The sequence below is a fragment of the Hippoglossus hippoglossus genome, chromosome 17 (assembly GCF_009819705.1).
Source record: "Hippoglossus hippoglossus isolate fHipHip1 chromosome 17, fHipHip1.pri, whole genome shotgun sequence".
In the NCBI taxonomy this organism is placed as follows: Eukaryota; Metazoa; Chordata; class Actinopteri; order Pleuronectiformes; family Pleuronectidae; genus Hippoglossus; species Hippoglossus hippoglossus.
In genome coordinates this window covers 24,617,357-24,630,606 of record NC_047167.1, presented here as the reverse complement: position 1 = coordinate 24,630,606, position 13,250 = coordinate 24,617,357, and the positions used below count along the sequence as shown (strand labels likewise).

General features: G+C 49.8%; 2 protein-coding genes across 6 annotated transcripts in view; one reads left to right on the top strand and one right to left on the bottom strand.

Annotated features, from left to right (window-relative positions):
* Window positions 1-21: 21 nt before the first annotated feature.
* Window positions 22-11,716, top strand: cdyl (chromodomain protein, Y-like). Of its 4 annotated transcripts, none has more exons than XM_034612860.1 (7): window positions 22-244; window positions 1,606-2,340; window positions 2,562-2,801; window positions 3,023-3,195; window positions 3,277-3,487; window positions 9,877-10,020; window positions 10,134-11,716. In XM_034612860.1, exons 1-7 carry the CDS (start codon window positions 221-223, stop codon window positions 10,290-10,292), a joined length of 1,686 nt encoding a protein of 561 aa, XP_034468751.1. In that variant the 5' UTR covers window positions 22-220; the 3' UTR covers window positions 10,293-11,716. The 4 variants fall into 4 exon arrangements, with proteins under 4 accessions (XP_034468751.1, XP_034468750.1, XP_034468752.1 ...); XM_034612859.1 differs by having other exon boundaries at window positions 23-244; window positions 1,606-2,332; window positions 2,548-2,801; XM_034612861.1 differs by having other exon boundaries at window positions 32-244; window positions 1,568-2,332; window positions 2,548-2,801.
* Window positions 11,314-13,250, bottom strand: part of rpp40 (ribonuclease P/MRP 40 subunit) — a 5,713-nt gene continuing 3,776 nt past the window's right edge. Inside the window, exons 5-8 of one of the 2 annotated variants that reach the window (XM_034612891.1) lie at window positions 12,811-12,933; window positions 12,554-12,749; window positions 12,341-12,475; window positions 11,314-12,123 (exon numbers count right to left, since the gene is read on the bottom strand). In XM_034612891.1, the coding sequence (XP_034468782.1) occupies window positions 11,925-12,123; window positions 12,341-12,475; window positions 12,554-12,749; window positions 12,811-12,933 (653 nt within the window). In that variant the 3' untranslated portion in view covers window positions 11,314-11,924. The remainder of the gene's footprint in view (window positions 12,124-12,340; window positions 12,476-12,553; window positions 12,750-12,810; window positions 12,934-13,250) is intronic. The other variant, XM_034612892.1, reaches the window with a different exon arrangement.

Genomic DNA, 13,250 nt, shown 5'->3' with positions numbered 1-13,250 from the left:
CATTACCGAGCAGCGGTCTGGGGCTTTTATTTTGTAGGTGAGAGTCAGACCGGATGTGTCGTGAAGCTGCTGGTTAGCTAACAGCTAACAGCTAAACTTGGACCCGGAGGACGCGCACACACGGAGCTCGTGTCAGGAGGAATCGACGCGCATCTCTTTCTCATGCTCGTGCTCACCTGAATTCGCTTCTGGAAGCTGCTCGTGCACGCGCACAGTCTCCATGGCTACGGAGGAGTTCTACGAGGTGACGCGAGCTAATACTTTAATGCTAATCTTAGCTAGCGGCAGCGTTCAGAGTTAATGTTAAAGTGGTGAACTCAAAGGAAGTAACTAACTGGTTAGTTGGTTAAATTAACAGGGTAGTTAGCAGCTGGTTCACGTGACTCTAGCCGGAGATAAACATAACTGATCGAGTTAGCTCATTGCCACAGTTAGCTTCTGGAAGTAGCCGCGGTGTTAGCTGTTGGTAGCTGTTGGTAGCTGTTGGTAGCTGTTGGTAGCTGTTGGGTGTTAGCTGTTGTTAGCTGAGTGTTAGCTGTTGTTAGTTGGGGGTTAGCTGTTGTTAGCTGGGTGAATGTTGGGTGTTGGTTGGGTGTTAGCTGTTGTTAGCTGAGTGTTAGCTGTTGTTAGCTGGGTGAATGTTGGGTGTTAGCTGTTGTTAGCTGAGTGTTAGCTGTTGTTAGCTGGGGGTTAGCTGTTGTTAGCTGGGGGTTAGCTGTTGTTAGCTGGGTGAATGTTGGGTGTTGCTTGGGTGTTAGCTGTTGTTAGCTGGGTGTTAGCTGTTGTTAGCTGGGTGACAGTTGGGTGTTAGCTGGGTGACAGCTGGGTGTTGGTTGGGTGTTAGCTGTTGTTAGCTGAGTGTTAGCTGTTGTTAGCTGGGTGTTAGCTGTTGTTAGCTGGGTGACAGTTGGGTGTTAGCTGGGTGACAGCTGGGTGTTGGTTGGGTGTTGGTTGGGTGTTAGCTGTTGTTAGCTGGGTGACAGTTGGGTGGAAGCTGGTGTTAGCTGGGTAAAAGCTGGGTGTTAGCTGCTGTTAGCTTGGTGACAGCCGAGTGTTAGCTGGGTGTTAGCTGGTGTTAGCTTGGTGACAGCTGGGTGTTAGCTGGTGTTAGCTTAGTGACAGCTGGGTGTTAGCTGGGTGTTAGCTTGGTTTTCTCTGGTGTTAGCTCGGTGACAGCCGGGTGTTCGCTGGGTTTTAGCTAGGTGACAGCTGGGTGTTAGCAGGTGTTAGCTCGGTGACAGCCGGGTGTTCGCTGGTGTTAGCTGGGTGTTACCTGGTGTTAGCTGGGTGACAGCTGGGTGTTACCTGGTGTTAGCTAGGTGACAGCCGGGTGTTCGCTGGTGTTAGCTGGGTGACAGCTGGGTGTTACCTGGTGTTAGCTGGGTGACAGCTGGGTGTTACCTGGTGTTAGCTGGGTGACAGCTGGGTGTTAGCTGGGTGACAGCTGGTGTTAGCCTGGTGAGTCCGGTTGAGTGACTCAATCAAATACAGAGACACAGCAGATAAATGTTTATTATAATTATTGATGATAATTGATTTTAATGTTCTTTTTTCTTCTGTTGTTTTGGTTGATTTGAATGAACTGTGCTGCGGCGCCTCCTGCAGGTGGAGAGGATCATCGATAAGAGGAAGAACAAGAAGATGAAGTTGGAGTACCTGGTCAGGTGGAGAGGTTACGGTTCAGAGGAGGACACCTGGGAGCCCGAGAGTCACCTGTCCACCTGTATGATCTACGTCCATGAGTTTAACCGTCAAAATGCAGTGCGGGAAAAAGACAGCACGTTACTGCGCTCCACCCGAAGCTCGCCGAGCCTCCACTATATCTCTGCCCACAGACCACCCTTCAGGCCGCCAATCACCGCCACAGCTCACAGTGACATCAGTGTAGTTTTAACTGCCGACTGTAACCAGGTGAGTCCAGCTCACCTGCCTCCTGTTGGACTGACCAGTCCGGCCTCTGTTGGCTCTCGCCAGCCCCTGCTGGCCGACAGGTTCAGCAGTGGCCTGATGTCGGCGGCTCCAGCCTGCTCGGCCCGCCGCAGCGTGGATCTCTCCAAGACTGGCATCAAGATCTTGGTTCCTAAGAGTCCGATGAACAGCCGCCTGGACTCAGAGGAGTCTCCTAGTGAGGCGGCTCACAGTCTGGAGGCCGGACCTCAAGAAGCTCACCAGGTCCCACCTGAGGTCGCTCTTCTGGAGAAACCGGCCGGAGTCCAGCTTGGGCCTGGAGAAGAGAGGGCCCGCATGGGGACCAGACCCCGCAGCCAAAACCCTCTGCCCCCACCCCGAGTCCCCATCACACCTGCTGCCATGCGGTCCCTCAGTGGCACAGGTGAGGTCCCAGGTCACATAGTGTGCATGATTCTGATTGGCTATCAAATCAGCTTGTTTGGACGTCTCAGAAATCTAAATCATAATCTTAGTCACAGAAACATTTTCAAAACCACTTTAATGAACTTATATAAAGAACCTGTTGTTCATAAATGAACCATGGTCTGACATGTGAATGAAAGACCACTGGAATGACCTGTGTTTTGCTTCTTACAGGTAACGCTGCGTTAATGGAGGCTGTTGCAGCCAACGGGATGTCAGGTGGGCAGAGTGCTGTTGCTGGGGCAACCAGTGTGACAGGGAAGCGTCGTCTAGAGGAACGCTCTGCTTTCGACAAACGCCTGAGGTTCAGTGTTCGACAGACAGAGAGTGCTTACCGTTACCGTGACATTGTGGTGAAGAAACAGGACGGCTTCACCCACATCCTGCTTTCCACCAAGAGCTCTGAGAACAACACGCTCAACCCTGAGGTGGGATCATGCCCCCATCCATTAACCCAAACCCCCTAATAACAGAGCTCTACAAGTTGTTTTCTGTAACCTTGCCACTTCATTCTTCTAACCCAGGACTGTGTGATGTGACCATGCCATCCTCAATTCTAAAATCACAAGTCCAAACTTGGTCAGGTTAAACTCCACATGTCATGGTGACTGACCTCAGCAGTCATGTTGTCTCTCCTTGTCTTCATCAGGTGATGAAGGAGATCCAGAGCGCCATGGCAACTGCGGCATCGGATGACAGTAAGCTGGTGTTGGTTAGCGCTGTCGGCAGTGTCTTCTGCTGCGGCCTGGACTTTCTGTATTTCATCAGACAGTTGACGGACGACCGGAAGAAGGAGAGCATCAAAATGGCTGAAACTATCAGGTGATGCTCACTGAAGTCACAATGGTAACCCTGTCATCCGGTAGAGGTGTTGATCTCTGACCTCTGTTTCCTCCACTCCAGGACCTTTGTCAACACCTTCATCCAGTTCAGGAAGCCGATTGTAGCGGCAGTGAACGGGCCAGCGTTGGGCCTTGGTGCTGCCATCTTGCCACTCTGTGATGTGGTGTGGGCCAATGAAAAAGCCTGGTTCCAGACGCCTTACACATCCTACGGCCAGACGCCTGATGCCTGTTCATCCTTCACCTTCCCCCGCATCATGGGTCTCGCCTCGGTCAGTCTTCCTCTTCAGTTACATTCACTCACCTCATAACTCACTTAATTTACCTTAATTCACATCATCACTTTATTTGATTTCAATTCAATTTTATTTGTGTAGTGCCATATATTTACCCTCTCACCCCATCGCTTCATTTACCCTCTCTCACCCCATCGCTTCACTTACCCTCTCTCACCCCATCGGTTCATTTACCCTCTCTCACCCCATCGGTTAATTTACCCTCTCTCACCCCATCGCTTCATTTACCCTCTCTCACCCCATCGCTTCACTTACCCTCTCTCACCCCATCGGTTCATTTACCCTCTCTCACCCCATCGGTTAATTTACCCTCTCTCACCCCATCGCTTCATTTACCCTCTCTCACCCCATCGCTTCACTTACCCTCTCTCACCCCATCGCTTCACTTACCCTCTCTCACCCCATCGGTTAATTTACCCTCTCTCACCCCATCGCTTCACTTACCCTCTCTCACCCCATCACTTCACTTACCCTCTCTCACCCCATCGCTTCACTTACCCTCTCTCACCCCATCGGTTAATTTACCCTCTCTCACCCCATCGCTTCACTTACCCTCTCTCACCCCATCACTTCACTTACCCTCTCTCACCCCATCGCTTCACTTACCCTCTCTCACCCCATCACTTCATTTACCCTCTCTCACCCCATAGCTTCATTTACCCTCTCTCACCCCATCACTTCATTTACCCTCTCTCACCCCATCGGTTCATTTACCCTCTCTCACCCCATCGCTTCACTTACCCTCTCTCACCCCATCGCTTCACTTACCCTCTCTCACCCCATCGCTTCACTTACCCTCTCTCACCCCATCGCTTCACTTACCCTCTCTCACCCCATCGGTTAATTTACCTTCTCTCACCCCATCGGTTCATTTACCCTCTCTCACCCCATCACTTCACTTACCCTCTCTCACCCCATCGCTTCATTTACCCTCTCTCACCCCATCACTTCATTTACCTTCACTCACCCCATCACTTCATTTACCCTCTCTCACCCCATCGCTTCATTTACCCTCTCTCACCCCATCGCTTCATTTACCCTCTCTCACCCCATCACTTCATTTACCCTCTCTCACCCCATCGCTTCACTTACCCTCTCTCACCCCATCGCTTCATTTACCCTCTCTCACCCCATCGCTTCACTTACCCTCTCTCACCCCATCGCTTCACTTACCCTCTCTCACCCCATCGCTTCACTTACCCTCTCTCACCCCATCGCTTCACTTACCCTCTCTCACCCCATCGGTTAATTTACCTTCTCTCACCCCATCGGTTCATTTACCCTCTCTCACCCCATCACTTCATTTACCCTCTCTCACCCCATCACTTCATTTACCCTCTCTCACCCCATCGCTTCACTTACCCTCTCTCACCCCATCGCTTCATTTACCCTCTCTCACCCCATCGCTTCATTTACCCTCTCTCACCCCATCACTTCATTTACCTTCACTCACCCCATCGCTTCATTTACCCTCTCTCACCCCATCGCTTCATTTACCCTCTCTCACCCCATCGCTTCATTTACCCTCTCACCCCATCGCTTCACTTACCCTCTCTCACCCCATCACTTCATTTACCCTCACTCACCCCATCGCTTCATTTACCCTCTCTCACCCCATCGCTTCACTTACCCTCTCTCACCCCATCGCTTCATTTACCCTCTCTCACCCATCGCTTCATTTACCTTCACTCACCCCATCGCTTCATTTACCCTCTCTCACCCCATCGGTTCATTTACCCTCTCTCACCCCATCACTTCATTTACCCTCTCTCACCCCATCGCTTCATTTACCCTCTCTCACCCCATCGGTTCATTTACCCTCTCTCACCCCATCGCTTCATTTACCCTCTCTCACCCCATCGCTTCATTTACCCTCACTCACCCCATCGCTTCATTTACCCTCTCTCACCCCATCGGTTCATTTACCTTCACTCACCCCATCGCTTCACTTACCCTCTCTCACCCCATCGCTTCATTTACCCTCTCTCACCCCATCACTTCATTTACCCTCTCTCACCCCATCACTTCATTTACCCTCTCTCACCCCATCGCTTCATTTACCCTCACTCACCCCATCGCTTCATTTACCCTCACTCACCCCATCGCTTCACTTACCCTCTCTCACCCCATCGCTTCATTTACCCTCACTCACCCCATCGCTTCACTTACCCTCACTCACCCCATCGCTTAATTTACCCTCTCTCACCCCATCGCTTCATTTACCCTCTCTCACCCCATCGGTTCATTTACCCTCTCTCACCCCATCGCTTCACTTACCCTCTCTCACCCCATCGGTTCATTTACCCTCTCTCACCCCATCGCTTCATTTACCTTCACTCACCCCATCGCTTCATTTACCCTCTCTCACCCCATCGCTTCACTTACCCTCACTCACCCCATCGCTTCATTTACCCTCTCTCACCCCATCGCTTCATTTACCCTCTCTCACCCATCACTTCATTTACCCTCTCTCACCCCATCGCTTCATTTACCCTCTCTCACCCCATCGCTTCATTTACCTTCACTCACCCCATCACTTCATTTACCCTCTCTCACCCCATCGCTTCATTTACCCTCTCTCACCCCATCGCTTCATTTACCCTCTCTCACCCCATCGCTTCATTTACCCTCTCTCACCCCATCGCTTCACTTACCCTCTCTCACCCCATCGCTTCATTTACCCTCTCTCACCCCATCGCTTCACTTACCCTCACTCACCCCATCGCTTCACTTACCCTCTCTCACCCCATCGCTTCATTTACCCTCTCTCACCCCATCGCTTCATTTACCTTCACTCACCCCATCGCTTCATTTACCCTCTCTCACCCCATCGCTTCATTTACCCTCTCTCACCCCATCGCTTCATTTACCCTCACTCACCCCATCGCTTCACTTACCCTCTCTCACCCCATCGCTTCATTTACCCTCTCTCACCCCATCGCTTCATTTACCTTCACTCACCCCATCGCTTCATTTACCCTCTCTCACCCCATCGGTTCATTTACCCTCACTCACCCCATCGCTTCATTTACCCTCTCTCACCCCATCGGTTCATTTACCCTCTCTCACCCCATCGGTTCATTTACCCTCTCTCACCCCATCGCTTCACTTACCCTCTCTCACCCCATCGCTTCATTTACCCTCTCTCACCCCATCGCTTCATTTACCCTCACTCACCCCATCGCTTCATTTACCTTCACTCACCCCATCGCTTCATTTACCCTCTCTCACCCCATCGCTTCATTTACCCTCTCTCACCCCATCGCTTCATTTACCCTCACTCACCCCATCGCTTCACTTACCCTCTCTCACCCCATCGCTTCATTTACCCTCTCTCACCCCATCGCTTCATTTACCCTCTCTCACCCCATCGCTTCATTTACCCTCTCACCCCATCGCTTCATTTACCCTCTCTCACCCCATCGCTTCACTTACCCTCTCTCACCCCATCGGTTCATTTACCTTCACTCACCCCATCGCTTCATTTACCCTCTCTCACCCCATCGCTTCACTTACCCTCTCTCACCCCATCGCTTCATTTACCCTCTCACCCCATCGCTTCATTTACCCTCTCTCACCCCATCGCTTCACTTACCCTCTCTCACCCCATCGGTTCATTTACCTTCACTCACCCCATCGCTTCATTTACCCTCTCTCACCCCATCGCTTCACTTACCCTCTCTCACCCCATCGCTTCATTTACCCTCTCTCACCCCATCGCTTCATTTACCCTCTCTCACCCCATCGCTTCATTTACCCTCTCTCACCCCATCGCTTCATTTACCCTCTCACCCCATCGCTTCATTTACCCTCTCTCACCCCATCGCTTCACTTACCCTCTCTCACCCCATCGCTTCATTTACCCTCTCACCCCATCGCTTCATTTACCCTCTCTCACCCCATCGCTTCATTTACCCTCTCTCACCCCATCGCTTCACTTACCCTCTCTCACCCCATCGCTTCATTTACCCTCTCTCACCCCATCGGTTCATTTACCTTCACTCACCCCATCGCTTCACTTACCCTCTCTCACCCCATCGCTTCACTTACCCTCTCTCACCCCATCGCTTCATTTACCCTCTCTCACCCCATCGGTTCATTTACCCTCTCTCACCCCATCGCTTCATTTACCCTCTCTCACCCCATCGCTTCATTTACCCTCTCTCACCCCATCGCTTCATTTACCCTCTCTCACCCCATCGCTTCACTTACCCTCTCTCACCCCATCGCTTCACTTACCCTCTCTCACCCCATCGCTTCACTTACCCTCTCTCACCCCATCGGTTCATTTACCCTCTCTCACCCCATCGCTTCATTTACCCTCTCTCACCCCATCGGTTCATTTACCCTCTCTCACCCCATCGCTTCATTTACCCTCTCTCACCCCATCGCTTCACTTACCCTCACTCACCCCATCGCTTCATTTACCCTCTCTCACCCCATCGCTTCATTTACCCTCTCTCACCCCATCGCTTCATTTACCCTCTCTCACCCCATCGCTTCATTTACCTTCACTCACCCCATCGCTTCATTTACCCTCTCTCACCCCATCGCTTCATTTACCCTCTCTCACCCCATCGCTTCACTTACCCTCTCTCACCCCATCGCTTCACTTACCCTCTCTCACCCCATCGCTTCATTTACCCTCTCTCACCCCATCGCTTCACTTACCCTCACTCACCCCATCGCTTCACTTACCCTCTCTCACCCCATCGCTTCATTTACCCTCTCACCCCATCGCTTCATTTACCCTCTCTCACCCCATCGCTTCATTTACCCTCTCACCCCATCGCTTCATTTACCCTCTCTCACCCCATCGCTTCATTTACCCTCTCACCCCATCGCTTCATTTACCCTCTCTCACCCCATCGCTTCATTTACCCTCTCTCACCCCATCGCTTCATTTACCCTCTCTCACCCCATCGCTTCATTTACCTTCACTCACCCCATCGCTTCATTTACCCTCTCTCACCCCATCGCTTCACTTACCTTCACTCACCCCATCGCTTCACTTACCCTCTCTCACCCCATCGCTTCACTTACCTTCACTCACCCCATCGCTTCATTTACCCTCTCTCACCCCATCGCTTCATTTACCCTCTCTCACCCCATCGCTTCACTTACCCTCTCTCACCCCATCGCTTCACTTACCCTCTCTCACCCCATCGCTTCATTTACCCTCTCACCCCATCGCTTCATTTACGCTCTCTCACCCCATCGCTTCATTTACCCTCTCTCACCCCATCGCTTCACTTACCCTCTCTCACCCCATCGCTTCATTTACCTTCTCTCACCCCATCGCTTCACTTACCCTCTCTCACCCCATCGCTTCACTTACCCTCTCTCACCCCATCGCTTCACTTACCTTCACTCACCCCATCGCTTCACTTACCCTCTCTCACCCCATCGCTTCACTTACCCTCTCACCCCATCGCTTCATTTACCTTCTCTCACCCCATCGCTTCATTTACCCTCTCTCACCCCATCGCTTCACTTACCCTCTCTCACCCCATCGCTTCACTTACCTTCACTCAACCCATCGCTTCACTTACCCTCTCTCACCCCATCGCTTCACTTACCCTCTCTCACCCCATCGCTTCACTTACCCTCTCTCACCCCATCGCTTCACTTACCCTCTCTCACCCCATCGCTTCACTTACCCTCACTCACCCCATCGCTTCATTTACCTTCACTCACCCCATCGCTTCATTTACCTTCACTCACCCCATCGGTTCATTTACCTTCACTCACCCCATCGCTTCATTTACCCTCTCTCACCCCATCGCTTCATTTACCCTCTCTCACCCCATCGCTTCATTTACCCTCTCACCCCATCGCTTCACTTACCCTCTCTCACCCCATCGCTTCATTTACCCTCTCTCACCCCATCGCTTCATTTACCTTCACTCACCCCATCGCTTCATTTACCTTCACTCACCCCATCGCTTCATTTACCTTCACTCACCCCATCGGTTCATTTACCCTCTCTCACCCCATCGCTTCACTTACCCTCTCTCACCCCATCGCTTCACTTACCCTCTCTCACCCCATCGCTTCATTTACCCTCTCTCACCCCATCGGTTCATTTACCTTCACTCACCCCATCGCTTCATTTACCCTCTCTCACCCCATCGCTTCATTTACCCTCTCTCACCCCATCGCTTCATTTACCCTCTCTCACCCCATCGCTTCATTTACCCTCTCTCACCCCATCGCTTCACTTACCCTCTCTCACCCCATCGCTTCACTTACCCTCTCTCACCCCATCGCTTCACTTACCCTCTCTCACCCCATCGCTTCATTTACCCTCTCTCACCCCATCGCTTCACTTACCCTCACAAGTTAATTGTTCCGATGTGTTCCAGGCTAACGAGCTGTTGCTGAGTGGCAGGAAGTTGACGGCTCAGGAGGCGTGTTGTAAAGGTTTGGTGTCTCAGGTTCTGTGGCCCGGAACCTTCACACAGGAAGTGATGCTGAGGATCAAAGAACTGGTGACAGTCGACTCGCTGGTCAGTCAATACACACAAATACACACAAATACACACACACAGCCACTAATACACACTCATTCACATACGCTCCTCTCCTTCACGCTGTGTCTCTGCTGGTTCCTGGTCTGCAGGTTCTGCGGGAGTCCAAAGCCCTGATGAGGAACACCAGCCGCAGTGCTCTGGAGCAAGCTAACGAGCGTGAGTGTGAAGCCCTAAAGAGAGTGTGGGGCTCATCACAGGGAACAGACTCCATCCTGCAGTTCCTGCAGCGGAGAACCGAGCTCTGCTAGAACCTCCACCACCACCTGGACCTGTGACTCAGCACTTCTGAGTTGGATGCAGTGACTCGGCGGGAAAGGCTGAATGTTTCAGTTTGTTTATTGTTCAACTTTAAGTTATGGTTTCAGCAGAACGTTTTTAGCCTAGCTTAGCACAAAGACTGGAAGCAGGGGGACACTGTTAGCCTCGCTCTGCAGCCAAAACCCAAGATAGAAGAATGTAGTGTTTTCAGTCCTCCGGGTTTCTTAGGGAGCGTCTAACAAATTAAAACAGTGTGAACTGGACAGATGTCATCTGGTGATACACAAATCTGTGTTTCTATGACTTTCTGACAAAAACAGCTGATTTCTGCATTCAATTTTTTTATGGGTAAGGAAAATAACGCAAACAACTTTCTGCTTCCAGTCTTAATGCTAAGCTAGGCTAACTCTGTTCAATCAGATATGAAACTGAACTACAACAGAGAACAGGACCGTCTCCCAGAATTCCCTCCGTGCAGGAGCAAGAAATAAACGCTGACCTTTGACCTCAGTTTCCTCTGCAGCGCTCCCATCAGGACACTACAGGTTTAACTCCTGCTCACTGTCTCACAGTAACCGTGCTGAATCATGGGTAAAAAAACCTGTGTTGACGCAGTGTGTGGGCGTGGCCTGTCGGCCTTGTGATCCATTCTGTCACACGTCAAAGTTTATGACTTAGTTTAAACAAATAACTTTAAAGGAGCAGTTCAACAGTTAATTATTAAAATTGGAAACAGCTGTAGATTCATAACAGGTATGAATCTACACACAGAAAACAGTCATAACATGTCAAGCTAAAATAAACTCACTGGCTTATCCATCCGGCAACAGAGCTTAGCAGAGGATTTACTTAAATGTTGAACTGCTCCTTTAAATTCTTTGTGAACCAGGTTTGATTTGTGCTGACATTACAAATACCAGCCGCACAAACAATAACAAGGAATTTTTTTAAGTCATTGGACAAGCTTTTATACAAACAACTGAAGCAGTGAAATAAAAAACTGTTCAGTCTGAAGTGATGAATGTTATGGGTTATTTTGAAAGGATCAAATGATAGAACTGAAGTAAATAACGATCAGCTGATTCTCATCACTGCAGAAAAACACAAAACTGATTTACTGACATTTTTATATTTACGACAATAACTTGAGAGAAATGATCTGGTTTAGATAATTTATCAGCTGATGAGTCATGAAGAATAAAAACTTCATTTTACTAATTGATCATTAGCTCACAGATGAACTCATTCTGTGTGCGAGTTATTAACGTGAATAATAAATATCAGAAAACGTCTAAAATCAATCAGTAATTTTTTTTTCTCGGACTCAAACAGATACCTTCATAAACATGTACATAAAGATCAAAGCAGAGTTGCGGTTTATAATTATATGTAAACCAAAGTTCAGTTTCAAAAACATTCAAAAATCTAAAAGATTATTTTATTTCAATTTAACTTTTTTAAACCTCAGATTGTTTTATATTTTGTCTAAACAATTTTATTTTAAATAAGTTATTTAGTTTGGGACATTTGACGAGAAACAAGTTTATACAACGAAACCTGATTAAAGTTCAAATAAAACTAAATGGCTCAAGGATCAAGGCAGGCACCCGCAGATGACGTCATCACTGTGGACAGGTGTCATGTGCCCCTGTAGCCAGGTGAAGGTGGTAGGTGTGGTCGTGGAACATCAGCAGGTTGTAGAAGTTCTCTCCTCCTATCAGGACTCCGTGCTCACCATCCCCCCAAGATACAGGACTGTCAACGAAACCGTGAACCGTCAGAGACGCCCAGGGCGCCAGCCGAGGCTGCTCCAGGTGACACCTGCAGGACAGGTGAGGAAATGACAAAGATAAACAGACGTTTGTTCCAGAGAAATAAAAGTCTGACAATAAAAATCAGACGCCACCACTGAGACGAACTGCAGTTAAAGAAACAGTACGTCCTTATGTCAGACGCCCGTCATCACAGATCCATGATTCTCAAGTCATCCACGTCAGTTTTTAGAGGTAGTCACGACAACCAGGAAAGAAAGTGTCACCTGAGCTCCTGGACGAGCCGGTGGACGTCCTGAGGAAGCAGCAGTCCACAGACAGAGACGCTCAGAGCTCTACTCAGCATCGTCTTCGGCGCCGGACAGACCAATGAGGACATGAAGCTGTTGGACGAGTTCTCGCTGAAACACAGAAGACAAGTTCACGGTTTCCTGCCTGACAGGTGTTCACAGAGCAGGTTCAAAGAGACGGGTCGTCACCAGCTGATGTCGGCGTCCACGGCTCCGAGCCACTCGAGGAAACTGTGAGCGTCCCCTGGCTGCGGGTCAGAGGACAGCAGGGCGGGACAGGACAGGTGTGTCAGGACCCGACTGCTGATCTCAGGTCTGTGCTCCGACCAATCATAACGAGACAGGAGGTGCTGCAGAGAGGCTCCACCCCCTGCAGGACAGACCGCTGTGGGTTATGGGTGAAAGACAGTGTTACCTACGAGGCAGCAGCTAATGATGTAACTCACCTGGATGATGTGACAGCAGGAAGTCGGTCCTCAGGTGAAGTCGTGACCTCAGACCTGTGAGGAGTCTGACGTAGCCCCGCCCACCAGGAGCCATGCTGCTGTCAGTCAGATCCACGGATACGACTGTCACACACACACAAACATATTCAGTTTTTTCTGGCCTTGGAGATGACATTGAAAAGTGTTTACTTGAAGTGCAACTTCAAGTAAAGATTTATATGTTTTATATGATACATATATTATCATTATTCCATTGTATTTATTTGATAGGGACAGAGCATGTTAATAAACATCAGTCTAAAAACACTACATGTAAACATGGCAGATTCTAGCATGACTGCTAATTTACAGCTGTAGTCCCGACGCAGGTAGCAAATATAAACATGAGTTAAAGAGGAGAAAACACGGCCTTCAATGTATCCAATCACAGTCCTGGTTTG

Bases quoted from the DNA above. Each gene is read 5' to 3' on its own strand.
- cdyl (XM_034612859.1), top strand. From the start codon at position 221: ATGGCTACGGAGGAGTTCTACGAG. The intron at 245-1,605 runs GTGACGCGAGCT...CGCCTCCTGCAG, and splicing joins CTACGGAGGAGTTCTACGAG to GTGGAGAGGATCATCGATAA. The intron at 10,021-10,133 runs GTCAGTCAATAC...CCTGGTCTGCAG, and splicing joins TGGTGACAGTCGACTCGCTG to GTTCTGCGGGAGTCCAAAGC.